Raw genomic sequence first — 20,079 nt, 5'->3', positions numbered from 1 at the left:
GTTTCTCACATAATCCAAGGTGGAATCTGGTCCTATTACTGCCTTTGACCCTTGGAAAGTAGAAGCCTTTCTTTTTAAATTTATTTTGTTTCTTCTTCTTCATGCAGAACTCAAACTTTCGTTTCTTCTTCTCCCTCGCATAACCAGGCTGAAATCCAGAAGCTAAGCTTAAAACCAATCAATTGCTCTCTCTCTCTCTCTCTCTCTCTCTCTCTCTCTCTCTCTCTCTCTCTCTCTCTTCGCGCTTTCTCTCCCCTCATCCACGCATAGACGGCAAGCTACAGAAATTCTGCATAAGGCTCCGATGATATGATAAAAATTGAGAATTGCAGATCAAATCAAGAGTTGCAGATCCGATGAAGAGCTGTAACGATATTCAAAACGCCTAGGGTGCTGCCTAGCACCGCTTATACCACCTAGAGCACCCAGTTAGCGCCTAGGCAGCCGCCTAAATCTTCCCCGCCTTAACTGAACGTTTTGGCCTAAATCGGATCGGAGCTCCGCCGCCCAACGCCTAAGCGCTGCCTAGGCTAATTTTTAGAACGGTGATGGAGATATGTATTTATAAGAGATATGAAGACGCAACAATGAATCCTTGCTTCCTTGATCGTTGCAGAGTCGATCTATTTCCATAGGTAAATACAAATCCTTTCTGAGAGCGATTTGTATGCAGGCTAGAGAGGTATTCAAATTTTGCTTGCCCAATAAGACCATGGCTATTAGTGAGTTCTTTGGAATAGAACAAGCACATGTCTATAATTTCCTGGGGATATCAATAAAACTTTATTTCATTGCAATACTCATTTGTTGGTATTATGCTCCACATGAAGTGTAACATCTTATTTGCTAAATACAGTAAGGCACATATTTCATTAAGATATGGTACTCTTGGACCAAATATCAATTTATCATTTCCTTCACAAGGATGAATGATCTTTCTTAATGTCTAAATACTGGTTAATTATTTGAGTATTCAACTCATAATCTTTAATCCATATGGTTTTTTTTTAATATCATAAACATTTTGGATAAGATTTGTGTTGGCATATTATTCGATCTACACCTCGAGACAATATTCCTTTCAACGCTTTATAATCTTTCTAGACTCTTCAGGAATCTCATTCTAATATTATTAACTCTTGCAAGAGATTTAGTATGTTGCTACAACATCATAAAGACAGTACTCACTAAGACAATTTATACCATCTATTGATATTGAGTACATAATTTATGTTTTACCTTTCCAGGGTTTTCTTCAAGCAGTCTGAGTCATTTAGGGATTTTCTACACTTCATAACACATTCTCCTTTGGAATTTATACAGAGCCACTTGCTTTCATATATACTTGAAGGATTTACTTATGAAGATATGCTTTAGGCATTTCATAACGCTTCGTGTAATATATAATTTTCCATTTAAATGAACAAGTTTCACAATGGGAAATTATGTTTACAATATCACAATTTCAGGTTTCAACTAGGAACTTTGTGTCATATCATGTTGAGTGTAGTTCAGTGTATTACAAATGCCCATATGTAACCTTATGGGTTCGACATCATTTGGCGATTTGTACAATAGGTCCATTTTTCCACGTTCTTAATAAATTGTAATGGAATTGCCTTCCTCCATGTTGGCAAATAGTTTTGCTTTTTGTCGACGAACAAAAGAACGTAGCTCAATATCAACACAGCTCTTTGATGAATTTAGTAGCTACTGTAAAACCAAAATTAACATTGGTAATCATCAATTCGTGATCTCATAATTCTCATGTGCATGCGCATGCGCATGTATATTTATAAGCATTTCATTACTTTGGATATCCCTGCCTTTTCAGGGGCTTTACATTGTCTCTTCTAGGACAGTCATCACTTATTAGATGAATTGTTTGAGAATTTGGATTATAACCTCCTCTAGAGCATTATAGAGCTTGGATTTTTAATCTCCACTTATGGGGAGTTGAATCATTGGAACCTACACATTAATCATGCTTTAGGCATGGGATATATTAAAATTGCCATGTCCATGGATTAACCTTTTGGAACTTGAATCCATACGGCGACTGTTATGCTTCGGGCATGCAACAATTCAGTAGTGCCAAGTCTATGGATAGTCTAACTGAGACTTCAATTCGTGCGGCATCTCTGTAATTTATAATCAATTAGTAATTTTCATTACCTTTTTGTACATCACATGTATTATATAAACTGATAATGTTTGTTGGGGATGTGACTAAGATTCCCATCTTGAACTTTGGTCTTTTATGGGCTCATCGTCGATCCATTTGCTTCAATCTCTTGCATAACAGAAGTGGTGCATAACCTTTGCCTTTGAATGGCCCTTTAAAGCATCACTTCTTGGTGACTAATTTGTACTTGGCAGCTTCAGTGTAAAGAGCCAACATCGTACTAACTGTCCTGTGACATTGGTGACTTGAAACCTAGCTCCAACAACAGTTGAAGATGACTACTTAAGAGCAATGCAAGGTAAGCAACCAGGCAAAGGTTCCAGGTAATCAGTTCTAGACCGGAAGATTGATTTCAGGTTATGACTGATTTTTTTCTTTCTCATTGTCTTGCAGGTAAGAGTAAGGGCAAAGGAAAAGACAGGGAAATAACATGATATGAGATACTCTTGCTCTTGACCCTGATGATATGAGGTATTTTTCCTCTTGAATGAAAACAGTAGAAGGATTTGATGCTGATGTAAAGCTTCTCGATTAAAAATATTTCTCACTGAGAAAATAAGTTTGGCATTTTGAGGGACTTGATTGAAAAGGTATTCTCAGAGAGAAAGAATATTGAATATGTTGATAGGTTTAGTTGCAAATGCATTATTGGCAAGGAACATGAGTTAGGTATTTTGGAGGTGCTTTGCCATGGAGGACGAAGGTCGACATATATAGGGATTTCTCAATAGCAGGTAGTGGTACATATGTGGCCTTGTCACCCACGCATGTCGACAATAGTGGTGTAGTTGGAATAGTGAACTTTACGCATTTTAACTTTGTCAGAGACATTTTAACATATTTGTCCTTGATATCCAAAAAGCGAAGATTATGTCTGAGAAAATGTTGACGAACTTTATACAGGAAAATCTGACTTTTGAAATTCGGAGAGCAGTGTCTTTTCAATTTTTGAACAAGTGGTTGTGTTGCCTCTCATTTTATAGAAGTATCAATTGTATCCAAATGCACGTTTTGAAGATTACCCACCTGTGAAAATTGTCTATGTTGTATTTCTGAGATTTCACTTTATCCAACCCTTGTCTTTCATCATTTCTGAAAATGGCTTGCCCATCTAACATTTGTTTAGATTTGAGTCTCGGGGGAGATGCACATGTCCCGCGCCAGGATAATATATGGCGTTTGTCATTCTTATCTTCTAATGACCATTTTACGATTAGAGACTCTGTGATGAAGGATGAGATGATATAACGGCTACAGTAGTAGATAAGAACCTTCTCACTCCCAGAGATAAAAGAATACTTTCAAATAGGTCTGATGAATTGGTTGTTCAAGACTATTTGGCTTTTAGTGTTCAATGTGATGGTTTTGTATCCAACATAGGCTAACGCCTACTTACTTGAACTCGCCAAGTCGAAACATTAATGGATAAGGTGGCAAGTCTTAGACAAAAGATCAGAGGGCTCAAGCAAGAGAATAAAGAGTTGCACAAACTTTTAAATATTTACTCGACGAGCATGAAAAGAAAGCTCGACCAGCTACAAGAATCCAAATGTCGGATTTAAAGTGATCACCAAAGATTCGTAGCTAGATTCTGAAGGCAACTGATGCCTTCCCCTTCTAGTGTTTTGCCAAGTATTGGGGTGTCACATGATCACCAAAGATTCGTAGCTAGATTCTGAGACTTCACATGAGAAACCTTTATGAAGCCCCCCCCCCCCCCCCCCCCCAAAAAAAAAAAAAATTTGTTTGTTTTTGTAGTTGTAACTCATGTGTATGCACATATATGTATAAAAAAAAAAATTCTCCCATTTGATTTTATACATGTCTGAAAGCTTCTACTTTAGCTCGTTATATAGGGAACCCATGGAAACTTCTGGTTCCATAATTAATGAATTAATGAAGAGACGATGGAAACTTCTAGTTCGATAAATATGATTCAATAAGCCTTTAAGTATAGATGTTTTCTAATATCATATGCTTCCACTTGAATTCTTAGGCATTATGAATTCATGAAAATATGTCTTGTGTAAGATGTCGAAGGTCACAAAATCAGGTTTTGCTAAGTTCACCATTTTCTTATTCCCAAAAGGAAGAAATTCAGGTATGACAAAAATTGCGATAATTAACTCATACCACATATAACATATGTCTACACAAAATGTTAGAACTTCAAGTTCTTCACATTATTCATATTTTGAAATTCAAGTCAAAATATTATTCATATGTACTCGAAATTTATTCTCAATATTGACATCGGAATTCATGCCCATACTTAATCTGTGCATGGATTAAGGAACTTATGGTCCTCATTTAAATGATTCTGGCCCTCATTTAATAGTTTGTGGATTGAGGTACTTGTGGCCATCATTTTAATTTAGTTGAGGAATTACTACTCTCTTTGTTGATTCAAAACTTCAGGTTTTGATTTTGATCAAAGAACTTCTGGTCCGATCTTTTTATATGATGAGGATCATGAAACATCAGATTATAATGTGATCAAGGAACTTCGGATCCTTGTTAGACTCATCATAACAAAATGTAGTACACTAAATAAATTAAAGCAATATGCGGTAATTCCAACCATGATAAATAAATTGCTATTTAGTGAATAAAGCTTGTGACAAGGGCTTTGATTCAGCATCATTCACATAAATATCAAAGCTTAAAGCAAAGGGTAATAACTCCACCCACTGTAAATAAATTGCTTTAAATAAATAAAACTTGTGATAGGACTTTAAACCAGCATCATTCACATAAAAATGCAAAACAGAAAAGGCAATGGTTGAGTCTCTATCTTTTGTTTTCTTCTTGTTTTCACATGGTGCAACGCACCATTCCAAAAGTCTCACTATTTTATCTCTTCTCTATAGCCTAGCTCACTGGTATTTTATTATGTATCTCTCTTCTTCCTCTCCTCCATCTTCTTTCCTTCCTTCGTATGCTCTCATTTTATAGGCAAAAAATTATTGTAACAACACTATTTGCTTTACAAACTTTCTTCATATGAATAATAACCCATATGATTTTTCTTTGGATGAATAGTAATAAACTATTCATGTGGACCATCCACATATTACATTACAACATAAATTTTTTTTGTTTGCATTTTGTATACATGGTAAACGAGTGGTATCCACGTCAACAAATACGTGAAACTTACTCTTACAATATCATCACTTAATGATCAATTTGATAGATTAATTGATAGATGTATAACGTTGCAATTAAGACCCAACTTTGTGTATGACATTGCAATTAATGTTTTGAAAACAATATATGAGATTGTAGTTGCACTCAAATTTGAGAATCTACTTGTAATTCACCCAGACTTAAAATCACATGAATGACTTTTAATATTTTGATTCTATGTTATTCACATGGCACAATATGATTGGCTATGTGGGTTATAGTTCCCCACAAAGCACTATAACAGAATAGAAGTTTTAACGACTTGGTATTTTTGTTATTTGAAAACAGTTGAGGATGAGTTTTATAATTTTTTTGGAAACAGTTGATGACTTGACCTAGATAGTTATTGTATCTAGCGACGGTAGCTGAGTATGAAACAAAACGAGCATATAAGTCAATATTTAAGTGCACTTAAGGTGACATGCCAACTATAAGGATGAGTTTTATATTTTTTGGAAACAGTTGACGACTTGACTTAGATAGTTATTGTATATAGGTTGCAATAGCAGAATGTGAAACAAAACGAGCATATAAGTCAATATTTTAGTGCACTTGAGGTGATAAGCCAACTACCTATATTAATGATATACACACCAAGAGATGTCTTTGTGTGAACAAAATTGAATTCACACAACACTTGGCTTTAACACTTTCCCACATGAAGAAGAGATTCATATAAGTCAATATTTTAGTGCACTTGAGGTGACAAGCCAACTACCTACATTAATGATATACACACCAAGAGATGTCTTTGTGTGAACAAAATTTGAATTCACACAACACTTGGCTTTAGCACTTTCCCACATGAAGAGGAGACTCTTTTTGGGTGTTATACGTAATATTTTTAGTTTTTAAATCTTTGTTTAAAATCACAAAAATTAAGATTTAACGATAAAAATATTCAAAGTATTGAGTAGTCTGAAGTACTCAAGAATTTTTGCATGTAGGTATATATACAACAAGTGGTGTCCTGGTTCTTTGTCAAATTCTTATTTCAACGAAGGTAATGCTAGGGAGACTAATTTCTTTTACTGTTTAAGTAATTAGTTATAAGGGTAAAGTTGTCAATTTATTAGCAAAAAATGTTGACTAAAGGGTTATGTAAAAGTGAATTACAACTTGAGGGGGTATTAGTGCAATGTCTGAAATGTGAAAGGTTTTTGTCAAAGGTCTATAAACCTCAAAACGTGTTAGCGTAATCAACCCAATGAATATGTTAGAAGTACATATTGAGGAGCATTTTAGGATTTTAAAATATCTACTTTTAGTTAAAGCAAATTAATGCAAACAAATTTTCATGCATGTAAGTTAATTGTGACATTAAACTGCACATGGTTACTACATTTGTAACTGCAACCACCCACTAAGCGGAGAAATTTTTCATTGTACTCGGAATACGAGTGATACATCACGTGTTATTATACAAGTGAAGGGAAGTTTTATTTTTTAAATTGTTAATTTTTTTAACACAAGTATCTCACCACTTATATAGTGGCATGCAATGGCGGATCCAAGAAATATTATTTGGGGGGTCAGTAAGAATAGCGAGTGTAGCGTCCAAAATTTTTTGGACGAAATAGCATGCAAATTGGCATGTCATCGAGCTTTGGTAAGCCTGAGGTCATTTGCCAAGTCATATTGCACGCTTGTTGACAGATGCCAACAACTTTCGGCAATCATGTCGACTGATGTCAGTAGCTTTTGAGCAAGCATGTCGACAGATGATAACATATGCCTAGTGAGCTTATTGCCATATGCCCATAGCACATACTAGGGCATAAGGCTAGCAGCTACTCACTCAGTGTTCACATGGGCAATTCGTCGAGCAATTGTTGGAGGGTCAGCTTTTAAGGACATCTCAGATTTTCGAAGGGCAGCACCAGGCTCTTCCATGAAAGATTTCTGAGCTTTGGAGGGTTAGCTGACCCACCTTGCCCTAAGGTAGATCCACCCCTGATGACATGTGTTGTACCATCCCATGTCCAAGCACACTAAAACATTTCTCCACTAATTGATAAATTGTTGATGATGATAATTTGACAGCCAATCACTTTCATAATGCATTAATTAGTCTGTTTACGTATTAGTAGAGTGTCATGCATGCATATGGGTATAAATAGTGGACGAACAACTCAATATAGGGTTGTAGTAAAACACTGATCGATAACTAAATCAGTCCGCTTAATGTCATCGATCAAGTCATCACTATTATTCCATTTATACGTACTCCTTGCAATATTAGTCTTATACAATTTATACACACTGATTGCAATATTTCATCTTCCAGTTTCCTCCGTCTTCCCCACTCAAACTTCGGGTGCCACACCATACGAGTTTCTCATGTTCACACAGCAGTGGCCGAAAGCTGTGAACGAATCTAGCCCATTGGCCCAATTTACAATCCACGGCCTGTGGCCGTCAAAATATAAATCCGGACCAGTGTTGCGGTGCAACGGAACAGATTTTGATGAAAACAAGGTAAATTTATTTCAGCTACACTATCCTTCGTGCACGCGAGTTCTTCAGGTATTTTTTAAATCATAACATGTTACATACGACTTACATATTTTAATGTATTTGTATACGTAAATTGATAAAATAAAAGTCAAATATTTGAAGTAAATTAATAATTTAAATCATAACATGTTACATACGACTTACATATTTTAATGTATTTGTATACGTAAATTGATAAAATAAAAGTCAAATATTTGAAGTAAATTAATAATTTTAGATCATGTTAGAAGAAACTCCTCATAAACTAATTAAAGCAGCTGAATTCACATAATAAAATCAGTGTCTACAAAATTTACATTAAGAATAGAGAAAATAATATTTAATAAACAATTAATTAAATCACATTACTGCTAGCCCATTATGAGGCTAAGCCCACCCCTCTTTCCCTCCTTAGTGTAGATAATATCGTTTGTTTAAGAAAAAAAAATCATTTAACAATTAATTTAATCATATTATTATCCATGTGCGAAATACTTTTTTTAAAACCGGCATTACACGCCTCTTAAGATGTTTTGAACGTGTTTAAAAATAGAGAAAATAATATTTAATAAACAACTTATTGAATCACATTATTGCTAGCCCATTGTTGGGCTAAGCCGCTAAGCCCACATTCCCTCCCACTTAGTGTAGATAATATCGTTTGTTAAAAAAAAACAATCATTTGACAACTTATTTAATCACATCATTATCCGCATGCGAAAGACATTTTTATAACCGGCACTACACACCTCTTAAGATGTTTTGAAAGTGTTTAAAAATAGAGAAATTGAATCACATTATTGCTAGCCTATTGTGAGGTACTAATTAAAAATTTTAAAAATAAATAAATCACTATTAAATGATGAAAATACCCCTGTCTTATTTGATGCATTATTTTGGGATACCTTTGAATTTTTTTTTTTTTGTCTTGGGGGCATTTTTGTCCAAATCTTTATGTTGAAGCTTGGTGACCCCAAAAGCATTATTCACCTTTTGTGTTCTCTTTATATACAGAAGATATTAGAAGTACTCTGTCATAAATAAGGGTTAAATTACTTCAAATGTGTTTTACTCACCAATGAAATGTGTTTCCATATTTTTGACATAGATGACGCCTGACCTAGAAAAGAAGCTCAATATCTCTTGGCCGGATGTCGAAAAAGGGAATAATATGGGGTTTTGGGAATACGAGTACAATAAGCACGGTAGGTGTTCCGAAGAAACCTTCTCCCAGACCGAATACTTTGAGCTCGCCAACAAGATGTGGGGAAAATTGGACATAGCTCAAATGCTTGCAAACCGTAGCATCGTTCCAGGTAAAAATTATACCACATCTGAAGTTGTGGCTGCCATTAAGAAAGCAACTCAGCATAACATCACCATTCGTTGTAAAGGCCAAATATTGCATGAGGTGATTGTATGTTACGACCACGATGGAAAACAAGTGATCGACTGCGATCGTGACAAAAGCAACTGCGGTCAGTCTATATCCTACGTGAAGTAAAGTAAGATCACACACGTACATGTGTGCTAATAATGAAATTAGATGGATATCCCAAATTTAAATATGTACTATTATTAAATAGGATAAATTACACTTTATCCCTTTAAGTTTAGATGGAACTAGAAAATGTGCCCGCGCGTTGCTGCAGGACTTGAATGTATCACCTTGAACTGCATGAATAAGATACATTTAAACTGAACAAATTCAACACAATCATAAATGAAGAAAGGGATAGATGAGTGAATGAGGTTAGTAAGATATGCAGCTTCGTTTTTATATACATTCAACTGAGCTTCGTTTTTATATACATTCAATTGAGCTGACATGAAAAGACATTGTACCATGAACAGGACGAAACTGAACGTTTTGGTTCCCTAATAAACAGAAGTAACAGACAGTTCACACAAATCTTGCCCTTGTAGTCAATGTGGCAAAATATATATCATGTAGATTAGGCAACATAAAAACTATTTTGTTCTTATTCTAGCATCTAAGTTTTCAAGCACAAACGTTGCAAAGCAAAAAACATGTAGGACGCCTGTTACCGTAAGAAACAGAAGTAACATGCAGTCCACACATATTTTGCATTGCAGTTAAGATGGAGTTTCGTTCTTGTTCAAGCAGCTAAGTCTTGAAGCAAAAATGTTGAAAGCCAAAAACATGTAGAACGCCCTGCAGCAGTCGTTCTTGTTCAAGCAGCAAAGTCTTCCGCACTATAGCAAAGAAAATAAATCATAGTTTAAAAGAATATCACACGATGGTCCTGTTTAGAATCACAATTTACTCCCCAATTTCCACCTAACTCCGAACAAACAACATTGATAAATCTTTATCATCACCTTTAACAAAATAGATCACAGCGAAAAGAAAAAAAAAAGTTCCTATGCAAACAAATTCTTCTGGATGTCCAACTTAACCCATCTATGAGAAGGCAAGCAATCGGACATGCATTTAGACCAAGGAAAATAAATTATACAACTAAAAACATCAACCGATTCTCTTGAAGAGAACACACACGCATGCCAACATATTATTCACCAGATTCTAAGCTTTCATTTTCGTTCTATCCCTTTCGTTATCTAAACTTATAATTATCAAAACAGCAATAGAATAATAGAGCAACCTTCAATCATTTATCAAAACTGAATTAATTAAACTTCTGCTCAGCACTCCGTTAATTTTAATTGCAACTCTCGTTCTAAGAATTAAAAATTTTGCATTTGAATAATCAAACGCACTTACACATTACATTCCTTTTATTGGTTCTTGACACAATACATTTTAGGATTCGATATTACAATAATATCACTGAAACATGAATCGCAATAGATATAGAAACCAAACTTGCACACAACAACAAAAAACGTTTACCTATCCAACATTTCAACATAAGCATGTTATAGAAAGACAGAAATCCACATGTCACTTTGTTTTTTCAGAACCAACAAAAAGGGCAACTATAAGAGAATGTAACCAATTTGAAACAGTAAATCAGTCTCCCAATAAAGGAGAACATAAGCATGACATACAAAGATCGAAAGGCAGATTTAATTTGGTTTCCTCAAAAGCAACGAAAAGGAGGCTGAATCAGATCAAATTAAACAAAGTGAAAACCGGATAGACAAAGATTAGAAATTTGCTTGCATCTCTATCATATCCCGCATTTCCTTTACAAAATAAACAATCATGAATACAAAGCACATGAAAATCAGCAAACCATAAAAAACAAAGATAAACGCACAAATTTCCAAAGAAATTGAAATTGTGTCATGAAAATTAACTAACGAATCATATTGAGACATCTTTGCTTGGTGCTTGGCAATGCTCTAACTCGCTATGGGGTTTTAAATTTTTCTATCCAGGTACAATGATGGGGATGCACTGCCAGCTGATGACCAGTCATTTATACTTGATAATATTCTCAATTACCATCCGAATAAAGTTGTTAAAATGCGTTCTGGAATCGTTCATCTCACAGTATGCTTATCTACCCTGTTTTTGCTTAACTGCGTTTTATTTAGAATTATGTTCAGCGCACTTTTGATGCATTATGCTTGGAATCTGTGACTGATTTTATTGTTATATTGGTTATTGTACTGTTCATTTCATTGTAGGGCAGACAGGAAACATTAAAATAGTAATGAAGCTCAGAATATTTGCTAAACACCAAAACCCACATCACATGCCCTCTACCCAACAAAGATAAATTAAAAACTACAATACAATGCTGAAAATCTAAAGTAGCCAGAAACCAAAAGATCTTAGTGACAACTTGCACGGACATTACAAAAATGCAGGACTCAAAACACACTAAAACGTCTAGAAACTCGAAGTTATCGCTATTTGGTTATGAAGATAGATATATATCACCAGGAAACCCAAAAATGGCCAGGATTTGCCAAAATTTGTAAATCAAACACATATGCATCAACTCCTTTTCCTCTGTTAGTCTGTTATCATCTCACATGCCTCACTATTCGAGACTGGATCAATTCGATCACAGCCAAACTGCCAGTATTAAACTTAAGGAAGTACCGATCAAATGATCTAAACATTGTGCATTACAGATCCAAATCAATAGTGGTAATAAATAAGATAATTTTAGCTGTTATTTGCAATTAAAATTGAACAATGCTTATTCCCAAGGAATATCTGACAATGATTGCAGCAATCAAATGTGCGTTCAATTGAATTAGCTATGTATTTGAGGATTTGGGAAAGGTTTTTTGAGAGTAAACAGACGTTAATTATTAGCTATGTATTTGCTTAACAAACAGTAGCTGAAATTGCTATGTATTTTTCAATGGGGAATTTAAAAACCAATCCCAATTTGTCATTGCTCAAACAAATTGGAATTTCAGAACCAATCTCAATGATCAAATTAACGAAATATTTCTTAAGCTAATTTAGAAAGGCAAATTGCAAGATTTTGAAGGAATTTGAAAAATGAGGGAGAAAAAACCAAATGAGAAGGTTGTGCCTTATCTCCCTCACAAAATCAATCGCACAAAAACCATAGCTTTTGATGGAATTTCAAAACCAAACAAATCTCAAAGATAAAGTTGTCATGTAAACATGTCTAACACAGATTTCTCAATTATTAACACTACTCTTTCTCAATTATTAAAAACATAAAGATCAAAGTCAATTGGGTGTATAATTATATACCTCATCATGCCAAGCAAAGCAACCAACTTCTGCCTCCAACGACCCAAAATTCTGAAAATTCCAAAAAATTTAATTTAAAAAAAAAAAAAAACATAAGAAAGATAAAACCCAGCATAAGAGAAATCTACAAACCGGATGCCAGATCATCAAAAGATTAAAAACCACTTAAAATCAATTAGCATTTGAGTCTAAATATGAGAATTTGTGAATTTGTTCCATAGGATAGTTAACAGGATACTATCATATCAAAACCAACGCTGAATAAAATCAAGCAATGAGATTGCGATGATATAACATCATTTCCTTAAAGCTTCATATACTAACCTAAAAAAGAAAATATGGGAAGAATAGACTGCCTCCATTGGCCCTCAAAGTCTCCTAACCACCAAACCACCCGTCTAGATGCATTTGCCTGTTCTTTCCCACAATTCTTAGAGATCAAATAGAACCCTCGGATTGACTGGGGACAATATGGAAATCCTTTTTGAAGCGGTAATACAGGAAGACATGAATAATTTTGACAGAAAGACACACAAATTGTTGAGGGAGGATGTAAAGCTTCTGCACGGAAGGTTTCTACTCTTGTACATCTAAAAAAATTAAATGAAGCAAGAGAAATTCAACAAAAAAACTTGATAACCCTTGCCCAAAAGAACTCACTAAATTCAAAGCATACCATCTACACTGAGTCACTAACATACATTGCTCAGTTAGGACTCTGTTATACTTATCATCCTTGATCAATGTAATCATATATTTCATAGCTACACTCCCCATTGACATACACTAACATAGCATCTACTTTTTTGCTGACTTTATTTGCTCAGTTAAGCAATAGCCAACATACACAATCTGACAATCATAGCAGCTACAGCAATCATCCATAAATGGGCAGAAATACAAATACTATTATATTGGGGTTTGGAACAAATAAACCAATCATCCAATTCGAATGTTGTTTGGAACAAATACACTAACCATTCAATTGAAATGGCATTTGGCACAAATACATTTTTCCATTAATTGGATATTCAATTAACTGGGATTAAAAAATGATTACCAAACAAAAGCCAATTTTCTAAAGAAAATTATTGTTTTATACCTGCCAATTCCAAAGGCCTGTATAAGCCCAAAATTGAGGGATGGTGACATCTCCAATTTGGAGTTGAGGATCTGCATTTCTTGCAATTCCATAGTGTACAACAGCTTTCACCTTGAATAGGGTTTGTAGTAATTGAGTTGAGATGCCTGCATTGAGCTTTTCACAGGTTTCTACATCAATTTTTTTCCAGCAAGTTTCTACAGAAAATACTTCAATAATATTGAATGATACGGGAAATAAATGGTTAAGATTTACACTAAAAGATTTAATAATTGTCGAATCTAACGGATAATACACTTGTAGTATTGAAGCCAGACACTGTCTACATCATTTATTAAATACATTATCTATGATATGCACTGACCAACGAAATTAATCAAAGTAAAGCAGATGGTCATCTGCATAATTAAACATACCATGCTCAATCCAGTCATAACAATTATAACCTTTTTGTCTTCCAATCGTCCAATTCGAAACCTTCTTCCTGTCAAATTGAGTATGTAGAATTTGGTCTAAAGTTATTTTTCTTTCAATTACAATATTCTATGTATTTATAAATTTCAGAGCAGAACGTGCAAAGGCAAGAAAAGCAGCAACAACGAAACTCATATATACCATGAGCTATAAAGATAAACATTTTAGCAAATGATATTGATTTCCGCATACTCATTATTCTCCATATACACTCGTGTTTATTTGGGTCATTTGAATTGAATAAAAAAATATGAAAAAATAAAAAGACAAAAATTCAACAAAGGTGCAGAATAAGAAAATAGTGTGAGAAATCAATTTCATTTAGGAAATATATGTACATATCACTCAAAGAACACCCATGTAATTATACAAACTTAATGAATATATATATATATATATATATAATTTTATGCTTACCAGCAAAATCCAAATACGGTAGCCTCTGATCAGCCACAAAGCTTGTAGATTGAGGCTATAACCAGAGATATCTTTGAAAAAGGCAGATCAGATTCATGAGGAAATAAAAACTTTATGTTCAAATACGAAAAGCAAATCAAGAAACGCAAAAACTTGAGAACTAATCGAAACCCAATAGAGAAAAACGAAAATCCAAAGAAACCCACTAACCTGTTCGAAGAGTGACAACCATGCAAACATTCCCCATTTTGACAGGAAGAATAGCAGAGTGTGACATAACCATTCTGAAAACTATAGTAGCAGGTTTCCAAATCATTGAAGATAATAAATGAATAGCTAGACATTGAGAATCGTTTTCTTCATTAATTAAACAATAGAATGTGTACAGGGCATAAGTCAAGTTTGCTAATATAAATATCCTCATTATAAATATCACTAAAGCGTGCACATACATTGTGAGGTTTGCCAATATTTTCAGCTATTTCCAAGTGTGTGCTGGTTTGTTTTTTTCCTTTCAAATATGCAGTTCTTTTCATTTGAGTCTAGATGTTAATATTTCTACGATTCAAGTGCCATTTTATTTCTTCACTTGGAAAAAGAACTAAGCCTTTTAAAGTGGTCGTGGTGGAAAGTAACTGGATACCATTGTATAATTTCTTGACTCACTGCACATTTTGTACCTAAAATTTCCGCTTGATTATGTTTTAGCCTCTACTTATTCTCTTCCTTAATTTGGTTTTGCCTAACCAAAGTCTTTTCCTGTTTAAGGACGCGCGCCCTATGTTATTTCCTTCTCCACTGCATTCTTATCTTGCTAAAATTTATAACATCAAACCATCAGAATCTCAACCCATAATCAGTTTTACCCGCCCACAATAAATCAGAATCCTCAAGCCAACAACTTACATTTGATTCAGGAAGTAAAGTGACTTGTGCATATACTTCATCAGTGTCTGGTTTAGCCTATAATTCAGCCGAAAGAAACATATTATTCCCTCGCAAAGCCCAATAACTTGAGTACAAAAGAACCAGCTAAACAATTAAATCCAGAATTCTTAGTTTTCTTTATAAGAGCAGCCACCACACTACCTTCAATGATACATTGACAACCCGACAAAGAATCTTCGATGCAAGATTATACACTGGCATCTGCTGATTAGTCGATGCCTCCACCTATTTTTGAAACCAGAAAATCCAATTGACAATTAGTGATAAAACCCAGAAACACAACCTAATATGCATCAGCTACAAAAACCCAAATAAATAAATAAATAAAAGACTCAAATTTCTATGTAAAAGCGAACATATTTTGACACCAAAACAAAGATGTCATAGATGGAGGAAGAGAGAAGCGACAAAAAGGGAGAGATACTAACTCAACCCCACCATCTCTCTACAGCCAACACACTCATTCCCTCAACCCTACCCTCAAATCTTGTACCCAATCAACTCTCTTTCTGTCCCCCTAATCGTGCACCCGTCGTCACCTTCTCTCTGCAACCAACCCCCTCTCCTATCTCCCCCAAATCACACCCTCACTCTCTGCAGCCAACCCCCTCTCCTCTCTCCCCCATATCACACCCCCACCCCGTGAAGGCACTGACACCAGACCACCTCCCTAGAAACCGGCCCTAAAAACCCATACCCATACCTCCCTTACCCGTTACCTTTCTCGAAGCAAAAAGTGTTATATATGATAGTACTCACCCCAATCTGGTTAATGACATTCACTGCATAACGCTCACCAGTAAGTATAGTTTCCCTCTTTGAGAAAGGCCTGAGGTCAAAATTGGCAACAACAAATTAACAAAGCCAAATGAAAGAATAAATCTACAGTCACCACAAATATTTTCTAAAATGGAAGATAGACCAGAGTCAAACAGGAAAGGGATAGCAGACACAGTGAGCTTTGTCTCAGTTTGAAAAGAAAATTGGGTAGTTTCAGGAGCAAAATAGTTCATTTGTGTAGAACTATAGCAGCATCTGAGAGCTAGGAAGTTATCACCCAATAAATTTTGTTAAACCAAAGATTCAGAAAATGGGATTAGGTATGGTGGTACCCTTTCTCTTCACATTTATAATATACGGAGTATAGTGAAGGGGGAAAGCCATACCTTCCTATGAATGAATTTAAAAAAGGGGATTTTCCTGCATTTTTAGGACCAAAAACAAAGCAGCTAACATTTCTTTCCGTTTTTTTCCTTTTACGATCTACTGATCTTCTTCCAGTAACATGGATAGCTGAAGCAGGACTGCCATTGTATCCAACATATATCAAATTCGCCAAACTTCGGTTTGGATTTAACAGTGTCATGAGGGCCCACTGGAATCACAGAAAAACAAAGATATAATTACAATTTACAATTGGCTAAGGAGATTCTTTAAACAAAGAAATAAGGGAAACATAAATATCATCCAAAATAAATGGAAAAAAAAATTCATGAAGAGCATATGTAAGCTAATTTAAACAGGGTAGCAATGAAAACGAAGATACCTCAGACAAAAATGCATTAAGAGGTAAATTCCCAGATGTCGTTCTCCCTGCAGCATCCTTATAAGGAGCTTCACTCCAAGGACTGAAATTTTGGTAAACAGCATATTAAAAATCTATTTTTGGAGAATAAAAAGAAACCATGATGGGAACATACATTATTTTATCCACAAATAACAAAAGGGTAAAAGGAACATACATTATTTTACCCTCACCAGTCAGATCCAAGTCAATCCATACCAGGGGCATTTTGTACTCTTCTGGAGGTATCTCCGTAATTTGCTTACTATGCTTCTCATTTACCAGCTATGACTCATTTCCACATAAAAATAGAAAATCTGGATAACAGCAACTAACGCCAAATCCGAATAATGCACAAACCCTAAACCCTGAATTAACATAAATTACATAAATCATGTGAAAATACAAAAATTACAACTTGAATACCAGAGACAGACCTGAAGAGGGGAAGACTGACTTGAAGCTGCTTGACAACTTGTGACCTGGTGACGTACCTAGCGACATTTCCTTCCTTCTTCTTTCCCTGCAAATTTGACGGACAATCAACGGGAAGTGTGAGAAAATGGTGAAATTAAATATTGGAAATTGTTCTTTTAATACTGATGTATATAGGAAAGCTTATCGGAGAAGGAGGAGGTGACCTAGAACTCACCGCAGGCCTGTAATGCTTATGCTTCACCGGGGCCTCGATTTGCAGATAGAAGCCCGGCCCGATCGTAACGAAGCACAGCCTCTTTGCCCTTTGAAATCTGAAATCCCCACCCAAAAAACCACGCACGGGCCTTCCTGATGCGAACGGTGGAGTAAGACGACATAGGCGAGAGAAGGGATCAGCGAGGGATCTGAGGGAAATTACAAAGTGAGAAAAATTTTCTTGGGATTTTTATTGTGTCATTTGAGTAGCTAAAAGAGGACTATAACAGTCAAATATAGTGAAAGAATAATTAAGGGCAAGCTGATTGTATGATTAAAGAAATCTCAAACCTTCCATAAAAAAATCAAAGCGAAAACCAGAGAAGCGTGAGGATAGGAAGAGATTGATACCTTACCGGACGTTGGGGGTAGCCCAAGTTGACTGAAATCGACGAAACCTTGCTCGACCTCTCTCTCTCTCTCTGTCCACATGAGAAAACCACATCACCCAAAAGGTCAGAGATTTCCAAAACCAAAAGGAAATTAAGAGAGAGAAACGGATGGGGGAGAGAGAGAGAGATAGGAGTACCGTTAGTTAAAGCGTGGACGGCTTTGGTTCTCCGACCACTGTAATCCCTGAAGATCTCTTCCGCCCGCCGACTCGAGTCCATCTCCCTGCACTTCTCCTTCATCCCACCGAAGCTCTCGAGTTACAAAAATGAAGCCGAGTTTGTGTGGTTTTGGTTTTAGGAAGCAGGTGCCAATGCTATTCCAGAGATGGTGTTGTGGCTACTAGGGTTTGAGAAGGTGGAAACGAAGCTACAAAGTTGGCTAAAAGCACCCGAGTGGCAATCTTGTAAATAAACTGAAATGTGGTCCAAAACACTGTTCATATGAATAGTGCGATTTCCCCTCCTACTTTAGACCAAAGTAATTGCAACCTCATATAATATTTTTAAAACATTTCAATTTCATACACAAACTTGTATTTTGTTGCAATTTCATGCATTCATTAGTCAAACCGTTAAGTGATGACATGCTAAAAGCATGGCCTACATATTTTGATGATGTGTCATATAAAAAATATTTAATTATAAAAAAAACTTAAATACAAAATTAAATTAAAAATAAATAAAAAGGGGCCCACCCCTCTTCTTCCACACGACCACAGGGCCTCCATCTCCTCCAATCTCCATAACCACCAGTGCACCACCCCTCCCAATCCCTAAACCCTCATTCTCTAATTCTCCCAATTATTCCGATGCTTCTTCTTCCCCAAATCTCCGTACAAAATCTATTTATTTTTCGCTCTCAATCCGAAGAAAAAAACCTTAGAAATTTCATGGATTTCAAAATTTTATTTCCCAAAATTCAAAACCATTATCTTTTCCGCATAAACCTACCTGCAAATCTGAAAAGAACCCTCCCAAATTTCCTCCTATATTGCGCCGCACTTACTTGAACCAGCGTGATACCTATCACACCCCGAACCGAGGTCGGTGGGACCCCACACCCGGTGTGCGAGTAAAAGTAAAAACGAAAAATAAAAACTTCTCTTAAACTAGTAATTATTACAAAATCCTTACAGAGTGTACAAAAATAAGAAAAAAACTCTTAAATCCCTTGTCTAACACAACCTCAGCTCGTCTAGCACCTGTCTTGTCAAATAACTCATCTGCAAAATCAAAGGGTGAGAGGTGAGCAACAACCAATGTCGCTCAGTGAGTTATTTATATGTAATATGCCAGTTAAGCAATGCCATTTTAGTTACTATAGAAAATATAATAATAAAATCAAATCATTATGCACGTAGTGCCATATCACATCATCCCTTTACGTGTTCATTATATCCTTCATAAATAGTAATTCACTACGTGACTCCTATTGACCATTCTGCCCTAATGTCCCCATGTGTAATTTACATTTATCCCTCGGATTAATGCAACACTAAAATTCTCATGCTCCCCAAACAATTCTAAATATCCACATATCTCTATATCAATAATTCCGAAAGCAGTTCCACAAATCCAACATACTTGACTTGAAATAAAGAGATAATTGAAAATAAGTATAATTTGCAACATATTACATAAATCACTCACCTTAATATTCCAAATTTTAACAAGACAATCCAACTAACATCTTCACACATCCAACCCCTAATTTTATCGGATGTTCCTGGATGAATTCTAACTAAACAAATGGAGCAGCAGCCCCTTATTTTTGGGGCTCTCTGCAGCTCTCTCTGCTTCTCTGCGTTGCTCTCTGCAAGTATGCTCTCTCTCTCCTCAAAACCGAAATTGGCTACTCACTCTGCTCTCACCTTCTGCTGCTCTAATTTATCAATCAGAAAGCAGCAAATATAAAATATCCCAAAAGCAACAAGTGGCACTCAATTA

The 20,079-nt window shown here is 35.4% G+C and overlaps 2 protein-coding genes across 15 annotated transcripts; one reads left to right on the top strand and one right to left on the bottom strand.

Moving 5' to 3' along the window:
- Positions 1-7,541: 7,541 nt before the first annotated feature.
- LOC137721672 (ribonuclease MC) lies at positions 7,542-9,509 on the top strand. Its single transcript, XM_068460698.2, has 2 exons — positions 7,542-7,852; positions 8,979-9,509. The coding sequence occupies exons 1-2, from the start codon at positions 7,559-7,561 to the stop codon at positions 9,372-9,374; spliced, it is 690 nt and encodes a 229-aa protein (XP_068316799.1). The 5' UTR covers positions 7,542-7,558; the 3' UTR covers positions 9,375-9,509.
- A 109-nt stretch (positions 9,510-9,618) lies between these two features.
- LOC137721670 (mitochondrial Rho GTPase 2-like) lies at positions 9,619-18,513 on the bottom strand. Of its 14 annotated transcripts, none has more exons than XR_015961824.1 (16): positions 18,270-18,513; positions 18,092-18,162; positions 17,700-17,889; positions 17,485-17,570; positions 17,226-17,415; positions 17,030-17,111; positions 16,650-16,858; positions 16,243-16,312; positions 15,625-15,708; positions 15,442-15,498; positions 14,746-14,826; positions 14,536-14,606; positions 14,061-14,128; positions 13,645-13,800; positions 12,543-12,593; positions 9,619-10,087 (listed from the first exon to the last, which is right to left on the bottom strand). XR_015961824.1 is itself a non-coding variant. In XM_088692966.1 (13 exons), the coding sequence occupies exons 5-12, from the start codon at positions 17,273-17,275 to the stop codon at positions 14,565-14,567; spliced, it is 675 nt and encodes a 224-aa protein (XP_088549092.1). In that variant the 5' UTR covers positions 17,276-17,415; positions 17,485-17,570; positions 17,700-17,889; positions 18,092-18,162; positions 18,270-18,481; the 3' UTR covers positions 13,672-13,790; positions 14,536-14,564. The 14 variants fall into 14 exon arrangements, 2 of the variants coding, with proteins under 2 accessions (XP_088549092.1, XP_088549093.1); XR_015961825.1 differs by having other exon boundaries at positions 18,097-18,162; positions 18,270-18,485; XR_015961827.1 differs by having other exon boundaries at positions 12,867-13,800; positions 18,270-18,481.
- Between the last annotated feature and the right edge of the window lie 1,566 nt (positions 18,514-20,079).

This window comes from Pyrus communis, chromosome 4, assembly GCF_041283825.1.
Source record: "Pyrus communis isolate YQ-2024b chromosome 4, ASM4128382v1, whole genome shotgun sequence".
Lineage (NCBI taxonomy): Eukaryota > Viridiplantae > Streptophyta > Magnoliopsida > Rosales > Rosaceae > Pyrus > Pyrus communis.
The sequence above is the reverse complement of the archived record's forward strand: the minus strand, read 5'-3'. Positions and strand labels throughout refer to the sequence as shown.

Excerpts from the sequence above, each read along its gene's own strand:
- LOC137721672 (XM_068460698.2), top strand. The coding sequence starts at position 7,559 with ATGTCATCGATCAAGTCATCACTATTATTCCATTTATACGTACTCCTT. Across the intron at positions 7,853-8,978 it reads CAGATTTTGATGAAAACAAG|ATGACGCCTGACCTAGAAAA; the intron begins GTAAATTTATTT and ends TTTTTGACATAG.
- LOC137721670 (XM_088692966.1), bottom strand. The coding sequence starts at position 17,275 with ATGCCCCTGGTATGGATTGACTTGGATCTGACTGGTGAGGGTAAAATA. Across the intron at positions 16,313-16,649 it reads TTAAATTCATTCATAGGAAG|GCCTTTCTCAAAGAGGGAAA; the intron begins GTATGGCTTTCC and ends TTTTGACCTCAG. Across the intron at positions 15,709-16,242 it reads ATGTCATTAACCAGATTGGG|GTGGAGGCATCGACTAATCA; the intron begins GTGAGTACTATC and ends TTTCAAAAATAG.